The 27,756-nt window shown below is 40.7% G+C and overlaps 2 protein-coding genes across 2 annotated transcripts; both read left to right on the top strand.

Moving 5' to 3' along the window:
* Positions 1 to 265: 265 nt before the first annotated feature.
* On the top strand, positions 266 to 7,975 carry LOC148892262 (uncharacterized). The gene is made up of 3 exons (XM_089006570.1): positions 266 to 407; positions 2,058 to 2,112; positions 2,377 to 7,975. The coding sequence occupies exons 2-3, from the start codon at positions 2,067 to 2,069 to the stop codon at positions 3,489 to 3,491; spliced, it is 1,161 nt and encodes a 386-aa protein (XP_088862696.1). The 5' UTR covers positions 266 to 407; positions 2,058 to 2,066; the 3' UTR covers positions 3,492 to 7,975.
* Positions 7,976 to 8,536: 561 nt separating this feature from the next.
* Positions 8,537 to 27,262, top strand: cfap52 (cilia and flagella associated protein 52). The gene is made up of 15 exons (XM_089006569.1): positions 8,537 to 8,661; positions 9,197 to 9,276; positions 9,519 to 9,718; positions 9,980 to 10,116; positions 10,408 to 10,536; positions 13,989 to 14,085; positions 14,873 to 14,989; positions 15,072 to 15,172; positions 16,182 to 16,352; positions 18,170 to 18,318; positions 18,842 to 18,987; positions 19,201 to 19,352; positions 19,420 to 19,525; positions 23,563 to 23,674; positions 25,375 to 27,262. The coding sequence occupies exons 2-15, from the start codon at positions 9,216 to 9,218 to the stop codon at positions 25,554 to 25,556; spliced, it is 1,860 nt and encodes a 619-aa protein (XP_088862695.1). The 5' UTR covers positions 8,537 to 8,661; positions 9,197 to 9,215; the 3' UTR covers positions 25,557 to 27,262.
* Positions 27,263 to 27,756: the final 494 nt, after the last annotated feature.

Here is a 27,756-nt window from a genome sequence, read left to right as displayed (position 1 = left end):
AAGGCACTAATTCGCTGTGGCGACCCCTGAAGCGAAAAGCCGAAAGGAAGAGAAGAAGAAGCACCGTTATTTCGAAAAACAATAATGACCCCGCAGTAGTCACTGTGCAATAATGACAACAAAACATCTGATTTTTATTGCTTTACATTTTTGTTTTCAAAATGTTGTTGTTGTTTTTTTTTTTTTTTTTTTTTTTTTTTTTTTTTTTTTGGGGGGGGGGGGGGGGGGTAAGTAGCACACGACGATTGTTATTCATCACTGAACGTATGGAGGTAGCAAGGCGCTAAACTTGCCGGAAAATAAAACGAAGAAGAAGAAGTTGAGCGACGGCAGCGTCGGCCCATTTTACTTTAGCCAAGGAACGGTTTAAAATGTGCTAACCTTTGAATTGTTGCAACAGTACAGAGGTAAGTTCTTTTTTTTTTGGTCGCGGTGATCTTCACGATGAATCGTTAGTGATCTAAGCGTGTTCGTTTATTTGCTTTAACTCAGCTAACGCTAACAACATTGGTCTCCTACGTTGCCGATGTTTTTTTTTCATACAAAAGGAAAAAAAAAACCTCTGTTCCCACCCTACCCATCATTACCATACAAGGAAGCAGCCTGGCGTCAAGTCTTGATTCCAAAATACACTCTTTGGGTTTGAAAATACGGTTGGTTGCATTATGTATGTGCTGTGATTCGTTTTAAATGTCTTCATAAACGCTTCTCCGCAATGTTTGCTATCGTGTTGGCAATTCAGCCTTGATGCCCCCAAAATACGTTCAACTCTTGACGGTGAGGTTCATATTACTCCCGTATTAAAGTAAAATACAATTTAATCGCCATTAAACGAGCGTCGTTGTTTGCTTTTCTATTGTTTTAAAAATGGAATGGCCGCCATCTAATCAATAAGGCTGCGGATTGATTTTCACAGAGTTCCGATCAGTGTGTTGCACGAGACCAGCATTCTCCTTTAAAGACCATACCAGCCACATGTGACTTTTCTGAGTAATATATATCCCTGTATCCTGAAAACGGGACAATGAAAATGGAGCTAAACACAGAAACAGAAACAATAATCTGTCTGTCCACACACCCACCCATCCATCCATTTTCTAATCCTTTTATCCTCACGAGGGTCGCGGGCACGGTGAAGCCTATCCCAGCTGTCTTGCAGCAGTAGGCTGGGTACACACCCTGAGCTGGTTGCCAGCCAATCGCAGGGCACACATAGACAAACAACTATTCACACTCACACTGTTAAATTAACCTGTCATGCATGTTTTTTGGAATGTGGGAAGAAACCAAAGTACCTGGAGAAAACCCACGCAGGCACGGGGAGAACATGAAACACAGGATTGTGAGGCAAATATGAACATAAGAATGATCCTAAGGTTGTACATGACGGTCAGGTGATGTGATGAGGTCCTTCACTCAGTCAGGTTTTGTCATTCTGACTAAAATGTTAAATCTGTTTTTGCCAGATATCTTCATCACAAGATTCCCATGTATGGTGGGAACATTTTAATACAATATTTTCAATTTACAGCAGTTAAGTGGGCCACTCACCCTGGTCATTACTCTGAAGTAACGATGGTGTGTGTGTGAAAAGTTTCCTCTCTTCATTTCTTTTTATTTTTTCTTGCGATTCAGCTATCTATCTCCTTGGCTATCTAGCTAGTTATCTAACTGGCTATCTAGTATTCTACCTACCGAGCTTGCACTTTATTAGCTGTCAATGTCAAGCTACCTAGCTGGCTCGCTAGCGAGCTATCTATCTAATTGCTAGCTAGCTAGCTATATAGCTGGCTAGCTATCTATTAGCTATCCATTAGCTGTCTAGCTAGCTTTCTATCTATTTGAGTTCTTCCGGGTTGAGTGAATACTGGCACATAGGGGTGCCACTGCTCACCCACAGAAAAACTTATCCTGAGACTGTAAAGTGACCCTGGGAGTTTTGAAAGGCACTTATGAATGAAATGTTTTATTTATTATTATTCCAGTGGATTCAGTGAAAACTATACATTAATTGAGAAAACAAAATATCAATCTGTGGTGTGTTGTTGTGTTGTAAGGCTGCAGCCATGGAGGAAGACAATTCATCTGTGACAGATCACTCCTCAGACGAAAGTAAGTCTTAGCACTTCTTTTTATTATTGAAATGGCCGTAACTGAGCCCATAGGCTCGAAAAAGTGCTTTATCAGAATCAGAATCATCTTTATTGCCAAGTATGTAGAACACACAAGGAATTTGTTTGCGGTAGAACACACTGCACTCGATGTGATTACCATGAAATGAGGCCTACAATTGTGAACTTTCAGTATATAACCCAAAACAAATGAATTGACCTTGACATTCCTTTACTTTTGTTCTTTGATGTGCTTGGTGACCAGGTACCAAAGCCTTCGACATTGAGTACATCGTCAAATCTGATCCCGACGCTGACTCCGAGCCGGAGGTTGACAAAAATCCCAAGAAAAAGCCACGCACGGGCCACCCTTGCACCGTTTGCAACAAAATATTTGACAGGCTTTCCAAGCTAACCAGGCACGCGACTGTTCACACGAGGCCAAGGACCTTAAAGACTCGCTATCAATGCATGCATTGCGAGAAGACTTTCACAGAAGAGGAGAAGATGTTACGACACCAAGGTAATCACAACCGAACAAAGGAGCACCCGTGCCCCGACTGCGGGAAAGTATTCTGTAAGCCTTCCAGGTTAGCGCGGCATCGACGAACCCACGCCAGGAAACCGAAGGTTCCCCACCAGTGCTCCTTCTGCGCCAAGACGTTCGACAAACTTTACAGGCTCATTCGCCACGAGCGAATGCACACCGGCGAGAGACCGTTCACCTGCTCCTACTGCGGCAAGGGATTCGCCGAGATGGGTCACTGCAAAGCTCACGAGAAGATACACCAGGATAATCCGGAGAAGCCTCACCACTGCCCCGACTGTGACATGTCCTTCTTCAAGGCCTCGGAACTCGGTCGGCACCAGCGCTCGCACACCGGGGAGAAACCGTTTCAGTGCAGCGAATGCGACAGCACCTTTGCCCGATCTGAAAGTTTGAAGAGACACATGAGGAGCCACACAGGGGAGCGGCCGTACTCCTGCTTGACATGCGGCAAGGGATTTTACTCCCGTCAGGATTTAAACATTCACTTGTTGATTCACTCGGGGGAGAAGCCCCATCTTTGTCCCATTTGCGGCAAAGGCTTTTCGCAGCTGGGCAACATGAAAGAGCACGAGAAGAATGTCCACGTCAGGTCGGAAAAGTATGACTGCAACGAATGCGGGGCCACTTTCACCCGCTTCAAGTCGCTAAACCTGCACCAGCGGGTGCACACTGGAGAAAGGCCCTACCTGTGCCTGCCTTGCGGGCGTAGCTTTTCCTGGAGCCACTGCCTGAGCAGACATCGCAGGACTCACGCTCACAAGCAGATGTTGAGAGATGGTGCTAAAGCCCGACAAAATTTTTCAGACCTTGATCAGGATAAGTGCAGTTGAACACTTGGTACTAGTCTCGCTATAGCGCTGCCATATACGCATTCATTTTTGTATTTTTTTTCTGGCTTCACTCACAAGTTTCAACAATACATATTGATCGATACAACGCTTTCACAGCAGCTAAATCTGGAACAAAGCGCATAACATGGACAACTATCATATACAGGAAATAAAGCAGTCACAAAGATAGTAGAAAGCAAAACGTAGATCAAGTCTGAATCAAGCTGAGTCAAATGCCAAAGAATACAAGTGAGTTTTTTTAGACAGATTTTAAACATGGGCAGCGAGGGGGGCTTGTCGAATGTTCACAGTGGCAGGTGTTTCCAGGAAGTGGAACCAGAAACGCAAAAGGCTCCATCCCCTCTAAGCCTCCGATTAGTTTTTGGTACATCTAATAATGTCTGGTGAGCAGATCTGAGGCGCCGGGAAGGTGTGTAGGAGTGTGTAAGAACAAATAATAAGATCTTGAAAAGAACTCTAAAATGTATAGGGAGCCAGTGAAGGGGTGCCAGAGTAGGAGTTATACACTCCCTCTTATAAGTATCAGTCAATAGGCGAGCAGCAGCATTCTGGACAAGCTGGAGATGCTTCAAGGAGCATTAGCTGACTCCAAAGTAACATTTTGCACATGATATGTCAAAATCTGTGCTGATTTTAGCATACCTACCTGCCACCTACTCCGGTTTTGCCGTAAAAACTATGGTTTTCATTATCCCATTCCGGTTTACGGGTTAATCATGAAAATTCCGGTTTCCAATAAAAACAATAAATCCAAAATCGTCAAAATACTGTACTCAACATTAATTTCAAAACACGAGAACAGCCGATCGGCACAGTGCTAGCTGTTAGCTTCCTTTAGATGAATTGTGCATGTACGTGGTAAGGGTCTTTCCTGGAATCCAGAGTGACTGCTTTATTCCTGGAATCGAGACTCAAGAGTTAGCATGGTTGTTATCCGCGCCGGTGTTGCAGTGTGCAAGTCCTCGAGAGTGGGTATGGCGGTGCCAATGATTTTTCCTCCGCCGTCCGTTGAAGTCGGAAATTTCAATACATGACACACATTTGAAGATACTTGCTGGATACATGCAAAAACTGTAAACTGTCCATCCGTCCATTGAGTCTCTTGACCGCTTGTTCTCACTAAGAAACCTGTTAGCAAGTCGGAAATTTCAATACATGACACACATTTGAAGATACTTGCTGGATACATGCAAAAACTGTAAACTGTCCATCTGTCCATTGAGTCTCTTGACCGCTTGTTCTCACTAAGAAACCTGTTAGCTTACTCATGAGCTGGTAGCTAGGACCTATCTGAACACACCATCAGTGGATTTATGAGGATGTTTTTGTTTCCCCACAAAGATTTTGAAGTTTCATTTTACTCACACGGTGATTTTTTTTTTTTTTCCTCCCAGAATTTCTTCTCTCAAAGTTATTAATAAGTTCCTCCACCCTGGCGAATGAGCTACGCTACTGAAAAGCATCAATATTATGAAAGAGGGACGTGTAATAATTAACAGCAACGGACTGAGGAGCTACGCTGAACCATTAAGCTGTCGTGAAATATTATCCCAGAATACTTTTGTGCTTGGGTGCTCCAGGTCACTTTCCCCTCAAGTCTGGCTGGTCTGAGAGCAAATTGTGTCTGGACAAGAGAGATGTGATAACAGACACACAGCACAGTCTGACAATTGGAATTGAATCAATAATTTGTCGCATATGTCAGGACAACTGGACGGGGAAACGTATATTACTATGTAGTCTGTGGAATATTTTAGATATTAGCAATGTTGTTCTTTTTTTGAACAGTGCATATTTTCGCTTTTGAATTCTGAAAACAGTCCAACGTTGTCAAAATTACATTCTGTCTTATTTGACTTTTTAATCAATTGAGCTTTGCTTGAAAGACCAGAAATATGGGATTCCTCTTAACATTTTAGCACAGCCATCATTTGTGAAGATAATCAGTTTATGTAAGGGTGATTTTTCAGCCACGTCGGTTCCAGCTTATATTCTTTGCTCCATTTTTTTCTTTTACCTCTTCAATCAATGAAGACATTAAGATACTTGAGGTACTCATCTAAAATCTCCCGAAATCTGATATTTCTGGTCATGTCTTCAAAAAATAAAATAGTCACTGCATCACAGGATGTTAGAACATCATCCTGCAGATCAATTGTATTGAATAAATCCAAAATGGTGGGGTGGGGGGGGGTTGGCTGTCTGAATTTTGTCACTTGAAACTATTCAAAGAGGAAAAATATGAAAAAAGCTCACGCTTAACTCAAATTTCAAGCAATGTATAAAAGATGAATGGATGGATGTCTGCATTTGCATGACAATGTGATTCAAAAATGGGTGAACATTGCAAATTAAACACACAAAAAATCTATAATTGGAGAGGAGCTTTTTTTCGTCCCTTGTTTAATTCTCTTCTTTTCCTCTCGGGTTTTCCCTTCAGGGGTCGCCACAGTGAATCAATGTCCTCCACCTATCCCTGTTTTGTGCATCCTATTCTCTCACACCAGCTACCTTCATGTCCTCTTTGACCACATCCATAAACGTCCTCTTCGGTCTTCCTCTCGGTCTCCTGCCTGGCAGTTCAAGGCTCAGCATCCTTCTCCCGATATAGTCACTCTCTCTCCAAACCATCTCAGTCTGGCCTCTCTAACTTTTCTCTCCAAAGCCTTCCTGGTCCTATCCAACCTGGTCACTCCTAAAAAAACCTCAACATCTTCAGCTCTGCTACCTCCAGCTCTGCTTCCTGTCTTTTCGTCAGTGGCAGTGTCTCCAGTCCAAACATCATGGCTGGTCTCACCACTGTTTTATACACTTTTCCTTTCATCCGAGATGAAACGCTTCTATCACACCTGATATTTTTCTCCAGCCGCTCCAGCCTGTCTGGACACACTTTTTTCACCTCTTTTCCACACTCTCCATTGCTCTGGACAGTTGACCCCAAGTACTTAAAATCCTCCACCTTCTTTATCTCTTCTCCCTGTAGCATCACTCTTGCACTTGGATCCCTCTCATTCACACACATATATTCCGTCTTGCTGCGACTGATCTTCATTCCTCTCCTTTCCAGGGCATATCTCCACATCTCTAGTTTCTCCGCCACCTGTTCCCTGTTCTCGCTACAGATCACAATGTCATCTGCAAACATCATGGTCCAAGGAGATTCTTGTCTAACATCGTCTGTCAGCCTGTCCATCACCATAGCAAATAAGAAGGGGCTCAGAGCTGACCCGTGGTGGAGTCCCACCTCCACCTTGAATTCCTCAGTCATACCGACAGCACACCTCACAACTGTCTTACAGTCATGATACATGTCCTGCACCGCTCTGACATACTTTTCTGTCACTCGAGACTTCCTCATGCAATGCCACAGCTGTTCTCTGGGCACCCTGCCGTACGCTTTCTCCAGATCTACAAAGACACAATGCAATTCCTTCTGACCTTCTCTGTACTTCTCTATCAGCATTCTTAAAGCAAACACTGTAATTAATTTAATTACATTAATTCATTAATTTTAATTCTCAATGGATATAAAATCCACATAAAAATATGCTCATATTCGGTACCCCTACATGTCAGGGCATCACGTCTCCAGTTGCTTACCTTTCAAAATTAGATGATTTTGAATAATAATCCAGGCCTTAATGTACATCCATGTTTTCATTTGTTTTTGTTTTTTTTAAGTTTTTTTTTTTTATTGTCCCCAACAAACCTGAGAGCTGTTGCTTGTGCAATATCCATCAAATACGTACGCAGTTGAGGGAATGCAGAGATGAGTAACACTAATGCTGGGAGCTATTTTCCAACTTGGGTGAGCTCACTACAAGAAATATAAATGAAGGCTTTTCAGCCAATTGAAAAGAAACAAGCATGAGTGATATTGCATTAACAAAAGAAATGCTTTCTAATTTCCAGTATCATTGTAACTTCTCGCCTGACTTCTTTTTCACCTGATCCCAAAATGGCGCCAAAGCTCTACTTTTCTATTGGGACTTTGACATCATCTTGGGATGTTTCAGTTTTTTAGGTTAAGGAAGATGAGTTAAAAAAATTCTGATGACATAAGATGAGGAACATCTTACAGTACTTTGCATAGAATGTTTTGAACTGCTGTTTCATTTGTACTTTTGTCTGGAGAAATTCTGCCATAATGGAGGTCTGCAAATGTGTCGTGCGACTTCAGATCGCAAACTGGTTCAGATGGAATTAAAGGCAAATGCTGTTCAGTCGTAAACATTTGAGTACATTTCTGAAAATACGCTGAATCAACAACTTTCCATGTCTGTTGAACCGCCCCAGTAGTTTATTGCAAATGATGTAATGTTAAGACAAACTGTAATCTATTAGTCCCACATCATTGAAGATATGTTCTACTCCTTGCATGCTTTACCGTGAAAATGAATGACCTGCTGTTGTTCCTCTTGAGTTGGTCATAATAAACCATGTTTTGTCTTGCTATGGTCACACTCCAGTTCACTCATGATCTCTTCAAAATTAAGTGTTAATTTCTAATGTGTTTGCCAGGCTGGGACTGTTTTAAAATTGATTCGACAATGTGTTATATCAGTGGTGTCAAACTCATTTCTGTCGCGGACCATAATGCAGTTACGGTTTCCCTTGGAGAGCCGTTACGAATTTTGGGAAATGTTTAATCGCCTCCATATATTACATACAAGGTGGACAACATTTTTTTTGCAAACTGGTTTTAAAATCAGACGTTAAGAGTAATGGCATTATTGATTACATATGACAATTTGAAATTTTGGTTCAGAGTTTTAGCGAGCATTGTGGAACTTGACATGCTTGATTTGCTTTTGCCGGCCACATTATATTTGGGGCCGGCCAGATGGGGTCCCCGGGCTGTGGTTTTGACACTAGTGCTCTAGTGTCGACACAGGAGGCCAAATCAAGTTTTTAAAATAATCTAATTGTGAAAATATCTCAAAGTGAATCAAGAGACGAACGTTGAGAAGAATAGGAAACACTGAAGGGGGGCGTGTGGAACGTCAGGGTCGCCTGTTGCTAGGCGACGTTGTTAGTGGTGAGCACCCTTTCTGCAAAAAAAACGCAACTTTTGAGCGAATGTCAAATTGAGCACTTTCCGTGTTGTTTTTTTACTTGCAAGGCTTTTGATAGCGTCGCACTTCTAACAGTAAGTATTTACGTTTGTGCATATTCGATAAACGTTGTTCAAGTTGTTTTGGGGCCATTCGTCGCAATATTTGCGCATACAAGATCTAAAAATAGTCATTTGTCATCTTCGAGGAACGTGACAACACAAGATTTTATATAAGAACGACAAATTATTAATTTATGTTTATGACAATGGTCGAATTGGGAGAAATTGTAGGCGTTTGTATTTCAGGGTTTTAGGTTCGTCATTTAGCAACAGGAGAGGGCCAAATGGTTTCATTTTAATGTCATTCGTATAAAAGTATTTTCAAAACGTTACATCACCGATATACAGTAGCTCTTTTGATATCGGCGTCAATGACGCCTCGTGTTTCCCCTCGGGTTATATATTAGTTTTGGTTTTCGTGACGTTGCACTGAGCGAGTATAATAATACGGCAATAAACACGGCAATGGAAAAACGTTCTACTTTACTTCACTTGTGTGAAGATATTTTAAGTTGTTTTCATGAGGTAAATGTTTATTAAAGGTGATATTAAATCCAATTTTGTGCAGTCATTGGCCTTTCAGCATCATGGAGCAAACACCTGTGGATTTTCCTCAGCTTGAACTGGCGGCCATTTCTGGCTTCAACGGTAAATTATCTTCACAGAGAAAACTATCAAATGTGTGCTTTGTTCGACCCATCCAAGATAAACTTGTAGTTTGAGTTGCCTCATACAGTAGTTAATCTCATTCAAATGGTGTAAATATATCATTACCCTGTACCCTGTACCATGAACAAATTGATTCACGTTACATTATTTCAAATTAGGGATACGGGGGTATTTATTAGATCACATTGGAACTCAGTCGACACGTCACTTTGTGTTTTCAGGTCAAGTGCATTTTGGCATGAGGCTTCATCCAGATAAAGAGCACCTCATCTATCCTCTGGGATCCACTGTTGTCCTGACACGGATCAAAGATAACTTGAGGCACTTCCTGCACGGTCACACCAGTGACGTATCCTGCCTCTCCATGTCTAAAAGTGGAGTGTATATTGCATCTGGACAAAACAATTACAATGACTTTGAGGTAGCCTTCAGTGACACTTAGTTGCCCTCACCCATCACCTCAATGTCATTTCAATGTCATCATAAAAAGTGGATGTGAAAAGTCTTTGCACCCATATTCCACTGCTCATCGTATTACAACTTAAAATGGAAATGTGCTCACGATGGGTGTATTGTGATAGTATCACAAACAAACTGAGTTGTGTAGACTTTATATCCACTGTATTTTATGTATTTTTTAAGTAGTATTTAGTTTTCAACATACATATGCTGTTCCTCTTAGGCCGAGATAATCGTCTGGGACTATGCAAAGCGATGCATATACACGAAGTTTGTGATCCACGAATCCAAAGTGGAGGCCTTAGCCTTCTCTCCCAACGACAAGTATCTGCTGTCCCTTGGAGGTCAAGACGATGGAAGGCAAATATCATCTTTGTTTGGTAGAACACAGGGAATGTGGAGGCTGTTTTATATTCCAGTGTGCATGCAATTATCTTGAACATCTTTACAGTAGAATCTCAAAAAATCAAACAATTAATTTGAATTAAGTACCGCAACAAAACATTTTTTAGCAACCCAGTTTTCCTGAAGTTTGTTCAACTTTAGATGTCCCGCAATGTATAACAAAAATGGTGTCTCAATTAGGTATTTCTGAGTCGACAGATTATGCCTGCTACAAGATATTGGATCCTTTCTGTGTTTTTTTCTCAGAATACTCTTGTGGAGCATTTCAACCAAGCAGGCTATTTGTTCAGCTCCGGCGCTCCCCTTGAGTTTATGTCACCGCCTCACCGTCAAGTACTCCAACACCAATGACAATATTTTCGCCTCTGCGGGCAGGTTGGTGAATAATGGCAATCAATATTCACAACTTTTATGTTACACATACTTGAACTGTATAACGAATAATAAAATCCAAAACATTTTGAATTCATCAATGCATTAATGAAGAAAGTATTCTGATATGGCCTCAGTTTTCTCATGAATGGAGATTTCTAGGTGACGCTTGCGCAGTCACTGTTTTTTACTAATACAGTGATACCTCAGTTTACAAACTTAATTGGTTCCCAGAAAGTGTGTAAGGCGAAAAGTTCATCTGCCAAACATTTATTTCCCATAAGAAACCATTAAAATGAGGATAATCCGTTCCCAGTTCCCCATAAAACATAATTTTCTACTAAATAAGCCTAAAAGCTACACAAAATATACCTTATTTTATGTATAATAAATGTGCTATTTTATTGTAATTAAAAAAATAAACTACTGTATAATAAAGTCGTTTTATTCACCTTTGTGATTGTAGTTGTCAATGGATGACAAACCTCCAGGTTGCCTCTTGATGATATCCGAGCGAAATTGCCGTGCTTTCTCAGCGAGAATACCCTCACTCACAGTGTCCCCTGCTAGCTGCTTTTCGTTAATCCAAATTAACAGAGGTTTTTAAACCTCTTCTATTGCCTGAGACAGTTGCTTAGACAACACAGAACACCCTTAGCCACATGTAGCAATGGTTGATTTAGCATACTGGTGGTGGGACGCAGTCACAAACGCAGACCTCGTTCGTGTTTCTCGATGATCTTCTTCTGCTCAACCGTAATTTTGTTTTGTGTCCTCTTCGACTAAACACTAGCACGTGGTGGGGTCTTTTTCGGTCCCATCACAGCAGGACATCCTCAAAGACCGTAAGATTGACTTTCTTTGCCAAAACGAAACCTGGCAAACTCAAAACTCAAACCTAAATTTTGTACGATTCTCACCCACCTCTCCTCTCTCTCACCGAATAGAATTATTCTGGGAGACTTCAACATACACATGGACAATCCAACTATACCGCTAACAATCGACCTCAGTACTTCCCTCGTAGCCTTGGCTTCAGCAAATTGTGGACTTCGCTATGCACAAAAAAGGACACACAATTGACCTGATCTGCTGCTCGGAATTGACTCCTTCCAACTGCACAGCTGTTGAACTCCCAATAACAGACCATTACCTTGTTACATATATCGTTTCCATCACACTCCACCACCAAAACACCCCGTACAATCAACTTTCGTAACATCAAAGGCATCAACCCGGACACCCTTGCGTCAATTATTGCCTCTTTATCTCTGGACCCAGGCTCCTCTCCTGACGGACTGGTTTCCCGCTACAAGTCGGACCTCAACGACATTCTCAACACGCTTGGTCCTGTCAAATTCCGCTCTGTTTTATTTACTCGTTCTGCACCCAGGTTCAATGCTCATCTCCACTCCATGAAATCAAAAACACGCCAGCTTGAAAGACTTTATCGAAGAACCAGACTCACTGTTCACAAAGATATGTACACTGCTCTCAAGCAAAATCACAATACTACTCTGGACTCATTGACTCAAATACTGGAAATACTCGGGCTCTCTTTTCTCTTTCTCACAGAATCATTCAACCCCCTGTATTTTTCCCCCTTCACTTTTATTCCTCTGACACCTGCAATTCTCTCTTTTTATTCTTTATTCTTTGAAAAAGTCAACAAAATCCACCAGCATCTTGGCTCCTCTGTACCCCCCCCCCCCCCCCCCCAACCTTCCTACCACCTCTCATCTCTTATCTTCTTTTGAACTCCCTCATCCCTCTACTGATCCGCTCCCAACAGTTCTGGTCAAATCCTGCTTGCCATCTCTCCTTCCATTCATTTCAGCCATTATTCACCCCTCGCTATCCACAGGACACGTCCCGGCCCCCCTCAGAATGGCGGCTGTCACACCAATTCTTAAAAAGCTTGGATCTGATCCCAATTACTTCAAAAACATTCGCCCCATTTCTCACCTTCCTTTTATTTCCAAAATCCTTGAAAAGGTTGTGGATTCCTAGTTACACGCTCACCTCTCCCAGAATGATCTCTACGAACCATTCCAATCTGGTTTTCGCCCCCACCACAGTACAGAATCAGCTCTCTTAAAAGTCATGAACGATCTTCTTTTGGCAGCTGATGCCGGTTTACTCTCCATCCTCGTCCGTCTTGACCTCACCGCAGCTTTTGACACCATTTCTCATCCCATCCTCCTTGACAGACTTTCCTCCATAGGGATCACCGACACACCCCTACGCTGGTTCCACTCTTGTCTCTCTGGCCGCTCTCAGTTTATCCAAATTAACTCCTTCACTTACAGTCCTCTCCTGTATCTTCTGTTGCGCCCCAAGGCTCTGACCTGGGACCTCTCCTCTTTACCGCCTACCTTCTTCCCCTTGGCAATATTCTCCGTAAATTTGGTGTACAATTTCATTGCTTTGCGGATGACACCCAGCTCTATCACTCCAGCAAACCTGATGCCTCTTTTCCACCTTCTTCCTTTTCACTCTTCCTTTTCAACATTTATTATATCTCTGAAATTAAATCCTGTTTTACCCATAACTTACTCAAACTTAACAGCGAAAAAAATTGAAATTCTCCTCGTTGGTACCAAATCCACCTTGAGCAAAGCTAACAGTTTCTCTCTCACTATTGACATCTCGACCGTCCCTCCCTCCCATCAGGTCAAAAGCCTAGGTGTCATCCTTGACAGCACACTATCTTTCCACTGCCATATAAATAACTTAACCCAACCTGCATACGTCCACCTAGGCAATATCAATCGTCTTCGCCTGTATCTCACCCCTCACACCACTGCTATCATTGTTCATAGCCTTGTCACCTCCCGGATTGACAATTCACTTCTCCTTGGTGTCCCTCAGAAGCTTCTCCACGAACCTCAACTCGTCCTGAATTCTTCAGCCCGGATCATCACTAGAACCTCATCCTTTCAACATCACCCCGGTCCTCCAAGAGCTCCACTGGCTCCCGGTCAAATATAGAATCAACTTTAACATTCTTCTTTATACATTTAAAGCTATCCATAACCTTGTCCCCCATACCTTTCTGACAATCTTCAAATTTCTATTCCCTCTCGTTCCCTCAGATCCTCTTCCTCCCTCCACCTCTGTGTGACCCCCTGCCCGTCTCAGCACGATGGGGGACAGCGCTTTCAGCTGCTTCACCGTGGCGCTCCGGGTGGTTTGGTTTGTTTGCCTAAAACTAGTTCGTATGCCAAGATTATATTCTCGTGAAATTAATGTTCACAAGGTGAAAAGTTTGTGAACTGAAGCGTTTGTAAACTGAGGTATCACTGTACTCAAATTTAAAGCGACTGTATATAACCCTCGTAAAAAACAAGTTATAAAAATACTGTGCTTGGTTTATCTGTAAAGGAAATTTCCATTTTATTTCAGATACTGAGACTGTGTTGCAGCAAACAAACAACAAAATGTGATCTTTGCAGGTCAACCTTGCAGATTTGGGAGCTGGATGAATTCAACAAGCTTAAACCTACAGACTGTAAGCTGAACAAGCTGAAGAGGACAGTAAGATGCATCGAGGTGGATATAAAAATCACATTTTGGAGACATGTAAATGACGAGTCCAAGCACAAAAGCAGACAAAAGCAATTTTGTTAATAAAATAAAGCCATGCCGATGTGCACAGTGCAGAGTGCCTTTTAACGGCATCGCTCGATGTTGCCAAACCAAACTACACCTTTGGCAATCAGAAGTCCCATTTTCTTAAATCCAAGGAATATGATTCAGGGTTAATCTAAATTCAGGGTAACGGTCGAGACTGTAAGTCCTACACTGTCGTGCCCCTACCCTGTAAGAGCACAACAGTGTAGGACCTATTTAGAATTACCAGCACAACTTTAGTTTGCTGACAAAGCTCTTTGGAGTAGGACCGAAAGGTCGAACACCTTCAAAGAAGTACACATGACGGCTGAAGAAACCATTTTATCATTTAGACAAGGGTGTAACAGATGCCTTTTTGTTGGATGGATGAATGAATGTGCATTGCGGTAGAGTGAACGCTGGTGCGAATGGCTTCCGCTGCTCATCCGCACAAAAAAAAAAAAACATCCCGTGACTGTAAAGTGTCCTTGAGAGTTTTGAAAGGCGCTTAGAAATTAAATGTATTATTATTATTGTCCTAAAAATAAATAAATCAAAAATTGACAACATGAGCAGTCAAGGGCTTATCTCAAAAAAAGCTGACCACTGACGCCATGTTAGGATTTATTCATAGGAATTAAAACAGAAAAATGTGTCTGTATTTCTTTCTTTCTTTAATTCTTTGATTGGAGAGTGGATCACCCACTCTGGCATTTTCTTCCCACAGTTTGCACCGGACGATGAATATATTTTCTGTGGTACTTCTAGTGGAGACATCTTGAAAATTCACACCAAGACAAAGTATCTGAGTGACTATGGTCCCATTAAAACCAAACATAGCCTGGTGAGTAGGACTGGTTGTACTGGTATTTCTCTTTGGGTCATCATTTTTAAATTGAGGGGTTGTCGTTGTTTTTCATGCACAGGGAGCCAACGTCCTAAAGGCGTTAAGTACTGGCGAACTACTTGTTGGTTCAGGATTTGGTACCTTGACAGTGTGCTCCACGACTACTTTCAAAGCCATCAAGTGAGTCCACACCATAATTCATCAACATAGTTTGATTTGTACGAGTGGTATGCCACTTCTTGCACCTTTCTGTGACACTTCCAGTCTCCACATAACCCTGTTGGAACTGGCCAATGTCGTTTTGTGGCGTGTGTTCATTTGATAGAAACACTGTATCCCACATTTCACTGCAGTAACGTTATTCTCCTGACCACCACACAGGTACTTCCTAGCAAAACAACTCTACTCTCCTCACCTTTATAATATTAAAAGATGGAACCAAAACAGCATTTTATTAGACATGGTTTTGACCGGAACACAAAAATAGTCAATAGTTGAGTTTTTCAGTGAATAAAGGAAAATATGAAAAAAGGTAAATCTGCAGAGTGCTGAACTGTAAATCCATTATATGGGGATTTAGTCTTTACATTTAAATTGTATGGATATCAAAAGTTAGTTCCATGGGTTAATTGCACCTTCCAGATTCCCTCGATGAAAAGGTTTCTTCAGCCGTCATCTGTACTTCAAAGAAGTCATCTGTACTTAAAAGGAGTACAGATGACGGCTGAAGAAACCTTTTCATTGATGGACCACTCCTGTACGACTGAGAGCTTAAACATATGTCTTCCAGATTCTTGTGGTAAAGTATTTTATTCTTCTGTCTGTCACAATACTTAATGTTTCTACTATAAACAGGTCGGCACAGATTCATTATTTGTTCTAAACGATCATTTTCATAACAATTAACTCATTCACTGCCAATGTGCAAAAATGTGTCATATTCCGAATCTGAAGCCATTGTTTTGATTCTCCAGCAATGCAAGACGTCTTGGCGTGACGTCACGAACTTGGAGCGGGACTTTCTGAAAATGCCCAATTTGCAGCTCATTTTTTTGCTGATTTTGGACACTTTAAGTCATTTTTATGGGTGTTTTGCATTTGAATAAAAATATCATAAGTGGCTGATTGCCAGTTTGGGAATGAATGTGTCAGACTGACTTCTCTACCCCTTGTTTTCCTTCCATATCAGACATGTGCAGATGAACAACGGAGTGACCTCTATTGCTCTCAAAGATGACGGCCGCCACTTTTTTGTTGGCACAGACGCGTCCGAGATCTATTGCCTCGATCTGCAGGACTTCAAAGCCAAGCTTATTTCCACCAGTCACCACGGCGCCGTCAAGGACGTCTCCATCGCTTAGTGAGTAGTGGTAGTGAGGTCACAAATACAAAACAATAAACCATATACGCACGCACACGGAAATGTCAAGTATTCAATTCAATACCCATTAACCCCACTGGAGGGAGGCACAAGTACACTGTTCTTATTTTGTGATGAAACGAGCAACTGTAGAACCGTTTTTAGTGCCCAAGAATATATTATGATGTATTATAACATCTCATACAATCTGGGAAAAAATATTGTACGATGTAATTTATTACAATAGAATACAATACAGGGGCGGCCCGGTAGTCGAGTGGTTAGCACACCGGCTTCACAGTGCAGAGGTCGCCGGTTCGCGTCCCGGTCCGGCCTCCCTGTGTGGAGTTTGCATGTTCTCCCCGGGCCAGTGTGGGTCTTCTACGGGTCCTCCGGTTTCCTCCCACACTCCAAAAACATGCATGGCAGGCAGATTCGAACACTCTCAATTGTCCCTAGGTGTGAGTGTGAGAGTGACTGTTGTACGTCTTTGTGTGCCCTGCGATTGGCTGGCAACCAATTCAGGGTGTCCCCCGACTCATGCCCGAAGACAGCTGAGATAGGCTCCAGCACCCCCCGCGACCCGAATGAGGAATAAGCGGTATGGAAAATGGATGGATGATGATGATATAATTATTGTTGTTGTTTTATTCGTTATACAAGTACAGTATTAAGAAATGTGTTATTTGGTTTGATTTCAATTTAGGATTGATAATAATAATACATTTCATTTATACGCGCTTTTCAAAACTCAAGGTCACTTTACAGTCAGAGGATAGATGTTAATTCCATTATATTTTATTAAAATGATCGTTTTAAACAACTGAATACATACATGTTAAAATGATCAATGTTGAGTTCTATATAAAGTTTATATTTGAACTCACATCTGATATTGATTCAGAGAGTAATAATTTATTGTGCTAGTTTTACGAAAATTTACTTTAATAATTATACTGTATAATGCAACAGTCATATTAACTCATTCACTGCTAGACGATCTGCAAATATGTGTCTACTCCAGTGCTAGGGTGTTTGTCGTTTTCACACAAATTATAATTTAATTTATGATTTTATTTTTGTTCTGGTGTTTATTGTTCTTTCAATTGTAACATGTACATACTTGGTTGATTTGAAAGGCGCTTGAAAATTAAATTCATTATTATTATTGTTATTATTATTGTAAGTTACAGAATCCACAGAATATTGAGTTGTAGGACTACATAAACATTCAATGCTGCATAAGAAACCTTAGACTCTCTTCTTTCATCAGAAAAAAAGGTTTATGTCAAGCTTATTTGGTTCCAGAGTTATCTGCAGTGGAAGTGGGGGCGGCTGTACAAAAGGCAAAAGCTGCTCCCTCGTGAGAGGGAAAAACATTGCCAGAGCTCTGACTAGAGCTTGATCCACACCCTAGCGAAAGAAAAACCAAAACCAGAGCAAATCCGAGAATGCCGCTCCACGTCATGCTTTTCAATTTTCAGCTCATGTATTTAGTTTTTCTACTTTCATTCCTTTCATCACTTTGCTGCTGTCAAATGTAATTTCTCCACCACGAGACTAATAAAGGCAAATCCAATCCAAGCCAATTCCCAAATAAATTCGGGAATGGCAGTGAATGAGTTAACTAGGATAGGAACACTAGTTTACCACGTTTCCTGACTGTTGCTTTATTGTTTTAGAATGAGCACGTAAACGAAACTAATGCACGTTGACACGATTGTAACTTTGCAACCATAAACATCACCCAGACTTTTCACACAACTCACATTTTCTTGTTGCTCTCCACATTTCAGTGCTTTTTTTTGTGTCATCAGTGGCTCCTCAGAGTTATTTGTCACCGGCTCAGAGGAAGACATCAGAGTGTGGCATAAAGACAATTCCACAGAGCTTTTGAGGATCCCACAATCTTGCCTTACCTGTAACGCTGTGCACCTGATGATTGACGGACACAGCATTGTCACTGGTAGGAATCAATGCAAGTGACCCTCTGTATAGATGTTAATCAAATAAATAGGGTGTGTGGTTCAGTCAACTAATGCGTTGAGTTGGACTGTGGTTAGGACAAAGAACATACGTCGTCCCTGAAACTAGGTTTGTGGAAAACGCTCAGAGTGATTATTAGCGAATAAAACCGGTAATGAAAGAAGACACGTCCAGGTTCTCTGTTAATTCCTCGATTGAACATCCTCTAGCAGAAATAAGAAATCAATCTGATCACGCCCTTTTCGACGCAGCTCTCCTTTCTCAAGGATTTATTGCACTTGTGAAAGCCAGGGTAAATGTAGCTATCGTTTATATGATTGCAAGGTAATTTATAGCCAAATTAATTTATGATTCTAGATGGAAGATGGTATGGGATGAATGAATTTATGGAAAATAAATGAGGGAAGTCTTCAATTTGAATAACAAAAATATTGATTGCTGTTGGACTGGCTGGCGATTCATCCACGCTGGATTTCATCATGTTATTATTTTTTTCTGTACAGGATGGGATGACGGGAAGATCCGCGTATTTGCGCCACAGAGCGGCCGCCTCATGCTTATCATTCACAATGCACACCGAAATGGCGTGTCGGCCATCAAGGGCTCCACGGACTGCAAGAAGATCGTGAGCGGGGGGCAAGAGGGAACGGTCAGTTTTGAATGTATATACACACACACACACACACACACACACACACACACACACACACACACACACACACACACACACACACACACAGCTGATTCGTCTGACTTCCAACATTTTACCATTTCTCCCCACCTCATAATCAACGTGACAAGCTGAGATTCACCGCAAGTGATTTATTACCGAAAGTAAGTGCGTTTTCTGAATCCAACGCAGGTGTGTGTTTGGGAGCTGCTGAAGCACGGCCACCGAAGGCTCGCGTTCTTGACGGAGCACAAATCCACCATCAGGTGTGTCCAGATCAAGAGCGATGACACGGAATCGGTCACTGCCAGCATGGATGGAACCTGCATTGTCTGGGATATTGTGTGAGTTGCATCTCTCGCAAATAAATATGACATTGATATTTTTTAAGTGCCATCTTTGACTTGATAGGAAATTTGTGCGAATTCGGAAGATAATTAGCAAGAACTCATCCTTCAAGACTGTGTGCTACCACCCTGAAGAGCACCAGATTCTTACCAGCGGCACTGACAGAAGGGTTAGTTTCGGCAACGTTATTTCCTTTGGGTCTCAGTGTAGGCCAGTGGACTGTTTCAATCTTGACATTTTAGATTTTCAGCCAAATTATGTCACGTTAAGACACAGAACTGGCAAACACGACTGCTAATCTAAATGTCTCTTGATTGCATCATAATATTCTCCCCTTGCTAAACCGAGCAGAAGCGAGAAGCCTGCTGCCATGCTACGATTAGCCTGGCCTCCCACGGCGACCGCTTGCACAACACATACACACACCCCATACACACACGCACACACACACACTCAAATACACATTCGCAGATTTGTATTTGCAAAGCCTGTGTCATTCTCGGCTCGTCATAATTAGGCTGGCTCTGTCCTTGTTCCCCGAATGTGGACACACAACCCCCTTAACCCTCCGCATCCGTCGGCTCATCAGACATGCCAATAGACATGGAAGACACAAAAGTACAGTCTCTAAAATTTACAACGAAAAAAAAAATGTTTTTTACTTTCAATTAGTGTCACATTGTTGTTTTACCGATAGATAGCATTGGCTCTGATTTTTTTTGCTATCAAAACGATGAGCTCCGATAGATTTAAAGTTGAGTAAGAAAATGTAATGCAACTTAGCAAGCACAAAAAAATCTGAATTCCTTACTTGTATGTTTTGCTTGATTACACAGATAAATTTTCAACAGTGGTTTGGTTGTTTTTAGGCACAAGTCAAAGGACAACATCAAATAATGTTCAGGCCATTGATGCGGCGATGCTGTCCTTGTTTTTTTTCCCTTCCTTTATAGTACCGCAAGATCCAAAATCAATGATGATCCCGACTGCAGTTTACTTTAAGCCTCTCGGTTTAGGAATTGCAAGACAGTTTGATTTATGTAGCACATGTCACACACAAGTCAACTTGCTTCACACTGTCACGATTTGCAAGGTGGTGGTGGTAGAACCCCCCAAAAAATCAGGCAGGAGGGACAAATTGTATTTAATAAAGTCAGCAGGAACAAAATCTCAAACAAAGCCATCAGGACAAAAAAAAAGTCCAGAGTAGCAAACATCACAGTAAAACATGACAAGATGAAACAAACCTAAGAGGGTGAAACAAACAATGACCCGACACTGAGTGTTGGGAGTGCTTTTAACTGCCACTGATTAAAACAACCAACACCTGTGCAGCTGCAGACGGGACCCAACAGTTCCACCCGTTGGTCTCAAACTGAGACGTGACACACACAAGCAAAGCCATCACACTTAAAGGACAACCGACGTCTCCGGACAAGTTGTGTCCATAACTTGTAAAATGGCTTCAAATGACTTCTACTGAGCGTATTTTACAAAGATTCCACCGCATATAGCTATATTTGACGTTTTAAGACTCGCGCTGAATATTCAGGAAGGCTTGTTTTTGAGTTGGTGACCGAAAAAAAGACACATTGTAGCAGTCCTTCCATCACGTCAATGTATTTTGCTGTACTTGTTTGGTCTGAAAACCTCGTGTTGCACCAAAAAGCCGCCAGAAGAGCGCGACCAAGCTCCATGGAAGGAATTTATCAGCCTGTGGAAACGGGCTGATTAATTCCTCACAGGGGTTTGGAAGCCATTTTCTGCCTCTTTTTTGGTGATCCATTTCCCCCCAATGTTGCCTCAAAATGGCACGGAATAAATTCTTTAATCGATTGCAAACATGTATTATTTCCTCTTCAGAACTATTTGAATCATATTCATAACTGGATGTGTAACAAGAAAGCATATTCTCCGAATCTGAAGCCATTGTTTTGATTCTCGAGCAATGCAAGACTTCTTGGCGTGGCGTCACGAACTGGGGGCGAGACTTTCTGAAAATGCCCAATTCGCAGCTCATTTTTTTGCAGATTTTGGACACTAACTCATTTTTATTGGTGTTTTGCATTTGAATAAAAATATCATACTGTGTGTTTTGGGTATTTTAGATGCCATAAAACGTTTTTCTGATGTCAGTTAGGAAACAAAAAAGTGACGTTGGTTGTCCTTTAAAGCTATCCATAACCTTGTCCTTATCCATAACACAACAGTTAACGACACTAAAAGCCAAAGCAGAGAAAACATTGACACCATTGAAACACATTTACTAAAAACTTTCAAAACATTTCAAAGTAAAGGAATAAAAATGAGTATGGTAAATTGTTTAGAACACCGTTGTCAAGGTTGTATGGGTGAAAAGACAAAGTTTGCAACCTGGATTTGAAAACTTTTACACTCAAGATTTATTTGACTTCTGGGTTTGGTCATGTGACATTCACAACCTGAGCCCAGAGGTAATGTGACAGTACAAGGCAAAATGGCTGCCACCTGAAGTTAAAAAAAAGAGTTTGCTTTGGCTGCTTAATTCATCTTCCTCATATGCAATAATATAAATAGTAATGATAATTTTTAACTCAACTCTCCCTTTTACTTATCACATTCAATCTCATGTTAAATAGCAGCCAGCCATTTTGCCACCTGACGTTAAAAAAAAAAGTTAGCTTTGGCTGCTTAGTTCATCTTCCACAAACACAATAATAATCTACATATCATATTTAGACTTGTGGGGGTGCATTGAACATATTGTAACGATAATTTTTTAATTTTATTTATCACATTCAATCTCATGTTAAATAGTAGCCAGCCATTTTTAGTGGACAGCAAGTGACAGTACAAGCCAAAATGGCCGCCACCTAAAGTTAAAAAAAAAAAGGTTAACTTTGGCTGCTTAATTCATCTTCCACAAACGCATGAATAATCTACATACCATATTTAGACTGGTGGTGGTGCGTAGAACATATTGTCCTGATAATTTTTAACTTAACTCCCCCTTTTTTATCATATTCAATCTCATGTTGAATAGCAGACAGCGCATAGCTGCCACAATTGAAAGTGCCTCTGGTTTACTCCATATAAACTTAGGTTGTTCAAGTGGACTTTAATGGTGTTTTATCTGCAACCATCTTGTAGCATCAATGTGTATGTGTATGTGTAAAACTTTTAGAGGAGGGGGTGATTCATCCACTCACATTATTTGCTCTTGATGGCAGGACTCAGCCCCTATCCCTTGTACGTACAGTAGCAAAATCAAAAGAAAAAGTCATTCGAAAAGTTAAGAATCAAATTTAAATAATCTATTGAGGCACAGCGACGGCGTATTTCATTACTACTCACGCCTGCTGAAAGGTGAAGATATGTTCCTCTGATTAGCACAACTGTGAAAAAAGGATAGATGCAGGGCGGCGCTCGTGCCTTCCTGTGTGCGGATATGCTAACGCCAGCCTAACGGCAGCCAAATCCGCCATCTGCTCATCCCAGGACACAGGCATACTGTCTGCAGGAGAATGAATACGCCCATATCGGCACGCAAAAGGCAGCACTTTCAAAATACAAACGAGAGATGTGAAAGCTGTCCAGTCGATTATCGCAATATGATAGAAAACAAGATATTCTAAGCATAGCAAAATTAAAATGTCAACTGTATACTAAAATGTAAATGTGCAGAACCGTTTCATAAAAAAACTGTACATAGTGCAAGTTTCAAGAAAGGCATATTGATATATGTAGCTGTATTGCATCAACCCATATTTACAAGTGTTTTTTTTTTTTTTCTTTTTCACATATGATCATTGAGAATTGCGATGCCTGACAGCAGTCGGTAGGAACGAGCGGTGGTACCTCTCCTTCTTGCAGTGCGGGTGTAATAATCTCTGGCTGAAGGAGCTACCCAGTGCTGTCAGGGTGGGCAGCAGGGGGTCGGAGTTCATCATAGCTTTTAGTTTCGCTAGCGTCCGTCTGTTGCCCACCTCCTCCAGATGAGAGCATCTGATACTGTTCCACAGTATATTTCAAACCTTGAAACTGCATAATCATGTACGCGTGTATGTTCAAATGTTCGTGTTTGTCATTGTAAAAATAATCACATTTTTAAAACAAGCACAAAGTAAGAGAGTACTCTCTTGAAAAACGGTCAGCCTGAAAGAACAAACAGATATTGGGCCTCTTTATTGCAACTGTCAAATAAGTAACTGTCAACTACCTGTTCAGATTGTCTACTGGGACGTGCACGACGGGACACCAATCAGAGAGCTTCAGGATGCGCAGACATTGGCCATCAACTGCGTGCACATCTCCCATGACGGCAGATACTTTGTGACAGGTAATGAACCATTAAAGGACAACCGACGTCACTTTTTTGTTTTTTAACTGACACCAGATAAACGTTTTATAGCATCTAAAATACCCAAAACACGCAGTATGATGTTTTTAGTCAAATGCAAAACACCAATAAAAATGACTTGAAGTGTCGAAAATCTGCAAAAAATTGAGCTGCGAATTGGGCATTTTCAGAAAGTCCCGCCCCCAGTTCGTGACGTCACGCCAAGACGTCTTGCATTGCTAGTGAATCAAAACAATGGCTTCAGATTCGGAGAATATGCTTTCTTGTTACACATCCAGTTATGCATATGATTCAAATAGTTCTGAAGAGGGAAGCATACATGTTTGCAATCGATTAAAGAATTTATTTGTGCCATTTTGAGGCAACATTGGGGGAAAATCTCTCCCCCAAAAAAAGAGGCACAAAATGGCGACATCCTGTGACCGCCTCAGTTTACACAGGCTGATAAATGGCGCTTGGACGCGCTCTTCTGGCCTTCTGGTGGCTTTTGGGTGCAACACGAGGTCCCCAGACCAAACAAGTACAGCAAAATACATTGACTTGATGGAAGGACCGCTACAATGCGTATTTTTTACGGTCAAGGGAGGTCCTTTAGTGACGTCACGTACGGACTCGTCACCAACTCAAAAACAAGACTTCCTGAATATTCAGCGCGAGTCTTAAAATGTAAAATATAGCTATATGCGGTGGAATCTTTGTAAAATACGCTGAGTAGAAGTCATTTGAATCCATTTTACAAATTATGGACACAACTTGTCCGGAGACGTCGGTTGTCCTTGAAGGCTTAGAAAATTAGAAAGTAGACAATTATATTTTATGGGGACTTGCGAACGGATTATTCTCATTTTATTTCCGATGGGAAATTATTTTTTGGGATACACACTTTTCGCCTTGCACACTCTGTCTGGGAACCAATTAAGTTCGTAAGCCAAGGTATCACTGTACATACATCTTGGTTTATATAGCGTTATAATAACACTTGAAGCTGGAACAAAGTGCTAAGATGGAAAAAAGGGAAATGCTGCACCTTGTGGAAAAAAACATTGTCAGAGGCCATGGCCAGCGCTTTGTCGGCACTCAAGCATGAAAAAACAAAACCAGAACAAATCTGGGAATGGTGCTCCACGTCATATTTTCAATTCTTGAATGGCAGTGAATGAGTTAAGGGGGAACCTTTGGAACACTTTCATTATAAACTGCAGTAATGCATGTTTTAATTTAAGAATGTAACTGGAAAAAATATTGAAAGGTGTCATTCCATAAGACAAATTTGAATATTGTATATTTTAATAATAATCATTTTAAAAAGAATACAAATTGGGGGCATATGTAAATATCAATGTTGTTCATCAAATACTCTTCAGACAATATGCATGTTTGCTTTATTGTGTAATGCATGTTTTGATTTATGAGTGTAACTGGAAAAAAAACAACTTATCTCAAGGCGTCATTACATAAGACAGATTTTAATGTTGTATATTTTAATAATAATAATTTTAAAAAAGAAATTACAATGTGGGGGCATATATAAATGCCAAAGTTGTTCATCAAATACTATAACATTTATAATATAGAAAATGTGAATGTTAGGTTCATTGCGCAATCTCAGAGCTTAAATTTTGCAACTGACTTGAAGTTGAATGAACGCAAATGAATATTTGATTATGCTTCCCCGATAGGTGGCGATGATAAGCTGGTGAGGGTGTGGGACTACATGGACGGTGTGGTCACCCACATTGGAAGGGCTCACGGAGGAGTGATCACGAGCGTGGAGATATGCTGCAACAATAGCACCCTCATCACCACCAGTGCGGATGGAGCCGTTATGCGATGGAAGTTTCCTCACCCCGTTGTGGCGTGATGGAATACTTCGAGTTGGACAAATCACATTTGCTCCACTGCGGTGACACATCTGTGTATATACTCAAGACATTTTTTTGACAATTTGATCATTAACTCATTCACTGCCAGCCGTGCAAAAATGTGTCCACTCCATTGTCAGGATTTTTGTCATTGTCACTCAAATTCCAGGACCCACAGAATATTAAGTTTTAGGACTACAGAAACATTCAATGCAGCGTAAGAAACCCTAGACTCTCATCTCTCATCAGAAAAAAAAAAGTTAATTCCTACATTGTATGGGTCTGGACTTATATGAGCTTGAAATGAGGGGGGGTGGCGCTGTACACATTATCAAATACAATACATGCACTTTAACAACAGCTGAAACTAACACAGCGCTAAAAGTGACAAAAGTTAAATGCTGCCCCCTTGTGGAAGGGAAAAACATTGCCAGAGGTCTGACCGGCGCTTTATCGGCACCCCCTGCACGAAAAACCGAACAAATTCGGGAATGGCGCTCCACATCATATCTTCAATTCCCGAATAAATTCGGGAATGGCAGTGAATGAGTTAATCTGAAGCACACTTAAAAAAGTCTCATATAACATAAATCTATCATTTTTAATGCACCCTTGGTTTTTATGGATATGCCAAAACATTTATGCTTGCAGGACTATTCCAAAAGTTGCTGAGGATTTTAAATGTTTAGCATTTGTGGTATTAAGGCCATCCTTTTTGACTGCAGATAGTGGTAACCCATTGAAATATATACACTTCTTGCCATGAAGACGTAAACACCTTCATAATGTCAGTGAGTTGCACAATTTACATGCAAAATGTACCAAAAGGATCCTAATTCACTGTTGTTCAAATGTGGCCACCGACGGGATTGCACCAAAATCATTTGCAAACTACGGGAAAAAAAGTCAACGTAATTAGAGAAAGGCTATTTTGAGTTTTAATCTGATCCCCGCTTTTAGTGTATACAAGTTAGATTGGAGTATAAATCGCAGAGCAGCTATACTGACAAAAAGTAATAATATGCAAACGAATAAACTTCTGTAAAAGTTTTCAAAGCAAATTTAGTACATTCACCCTTTATTAGGCCCTGCCTTTTGCGCATTTTCCAACAATAGCAGAGTAAGAGCATTAGGGAAATTACGGACATGTCAGCTCTGACTATCTGTTCCAATAAATCAGCATATCTAGCCCACTAAATTCAATCTTGAGCAGCGGTGAGCTGTGAAATTAAGGCTCGAATGATTAGAATCGGAGTCGAACAAGGCAGATGCTGGTTTCCCGTCGACAAACCAAAGTGCACAAAAGCTCCCGTTTATATATTTGCTGGAGTTTTTGTGCGGCAGCAGCCTTAAGTGAAGCTATATATAGGCTTCCTTGTCTCCTGTGTTTTAAACAAGGTGTTTCACGCTGACAATAGCGCAGAAGGAGATGATGCATCTAACTGACCATCTGTGTTTAGACAGGAGCATATGTGACGCTTATCTATTAAAATCATTAAAACATGATAAAAAAAAATATATAAAGTGGATACAAAAGGTCTAGACACCCCTATTTGAATGGCAAGTTTTGTGATAAAATTGTTGGGGAGACCAACACACCAATTCCAATGAACTTGGTACGTCTAAAAGGTTTCTTCAGCCGACATCTGTACTTTTTGAAGGTGTCGGATGTTTTGCCCCTCATCCAAAGAGCTTCGTCAGTGAACTAAGGTTGTGCTGGTAACTCTGCCCTATATATATATATATATATATATATATATATATATATATATATATATATATATATATATATATATATATATATATATATATATATATATATATATATATATATATATATATATATATATCCCTAATGGATAGAGGTGGTGGTGTCAGACCTCTGCTCTGATACCAGGGCTAATACCAGTGCTAAAGGGACAATCAGAGCCAGACATAGAACATTAGACGTAATCAGACAGAAGTTCTTCTCTTCCTATATATACATATTCCTATATCCTTCCTATATATGCAAACACACACACACAAACACATATTTTAATTATTATATATATATATATATATATATATATATATATATATATATATATATATATATATATATATATATATATATATATATATATATATATATATATATACACATATATACACATATTGTGACTGTTGTTGCACATACTGTCATGACATATCTAATGA

The sequence above is a fragment of the Hippocampus bargibanti genome, linkage group LG10 (assembly GCF_051943395.1).
Source record: "Hippocampus bargibanti isolate YZ-2025 linkage group LG10, ASM5194339v1, whole genome shotgun sequence".
NCBI classification, from domain to species: domain Eukaryota; kingdom Metazoa; phylum Chordata; class Actinopteri; order Syngnathiformes; family Syngnathidae; genus Hippocampus; species Hippocampus bargibanti.
This window is presented reverse-complemented; position numbering and strand designations above follow the sequence as displayed.

Excerpts from the sequence above, each read along its gene's own strand:
- cfap52 (XM_089006569.1), top strand. The coding sequence starts at position 9,216 with ATGGAGCAAACACCTGTGGATTTTCCTCAGCTTGAACTGGCGGCCATT. Across the intron at positions 15,173-16,181 it reads ACTACTTTCAAAGCCATCAA|ACATGTGCAGATGAACAACG; the intron begins GTGAGTCCACAC and ends CTTCCATATCAG. Across the intron at positions 23,675-25,374 it reads CGGCAGATACTTTGTGACAG|GTGGCGATGATAAGCTGGTG; the intron begins GTAATGAACCAT and ends CTTCCCCGATAG.
- LOC148892262 (XM_089006570.1), top strand. The coding sequence starts at position 2,067 with ATGGAGGAAGACAATTCATCTGTGACAGATCACTCCTCAGACGAAA. Across the intron at positions 2,113-2,376 it reads AGATCACTCCTCAGACGAAA|GTACCAAAGCCTTCGACATT; the intron begins GTAAGTCTTAGC and ends CTTGGTGACCAG.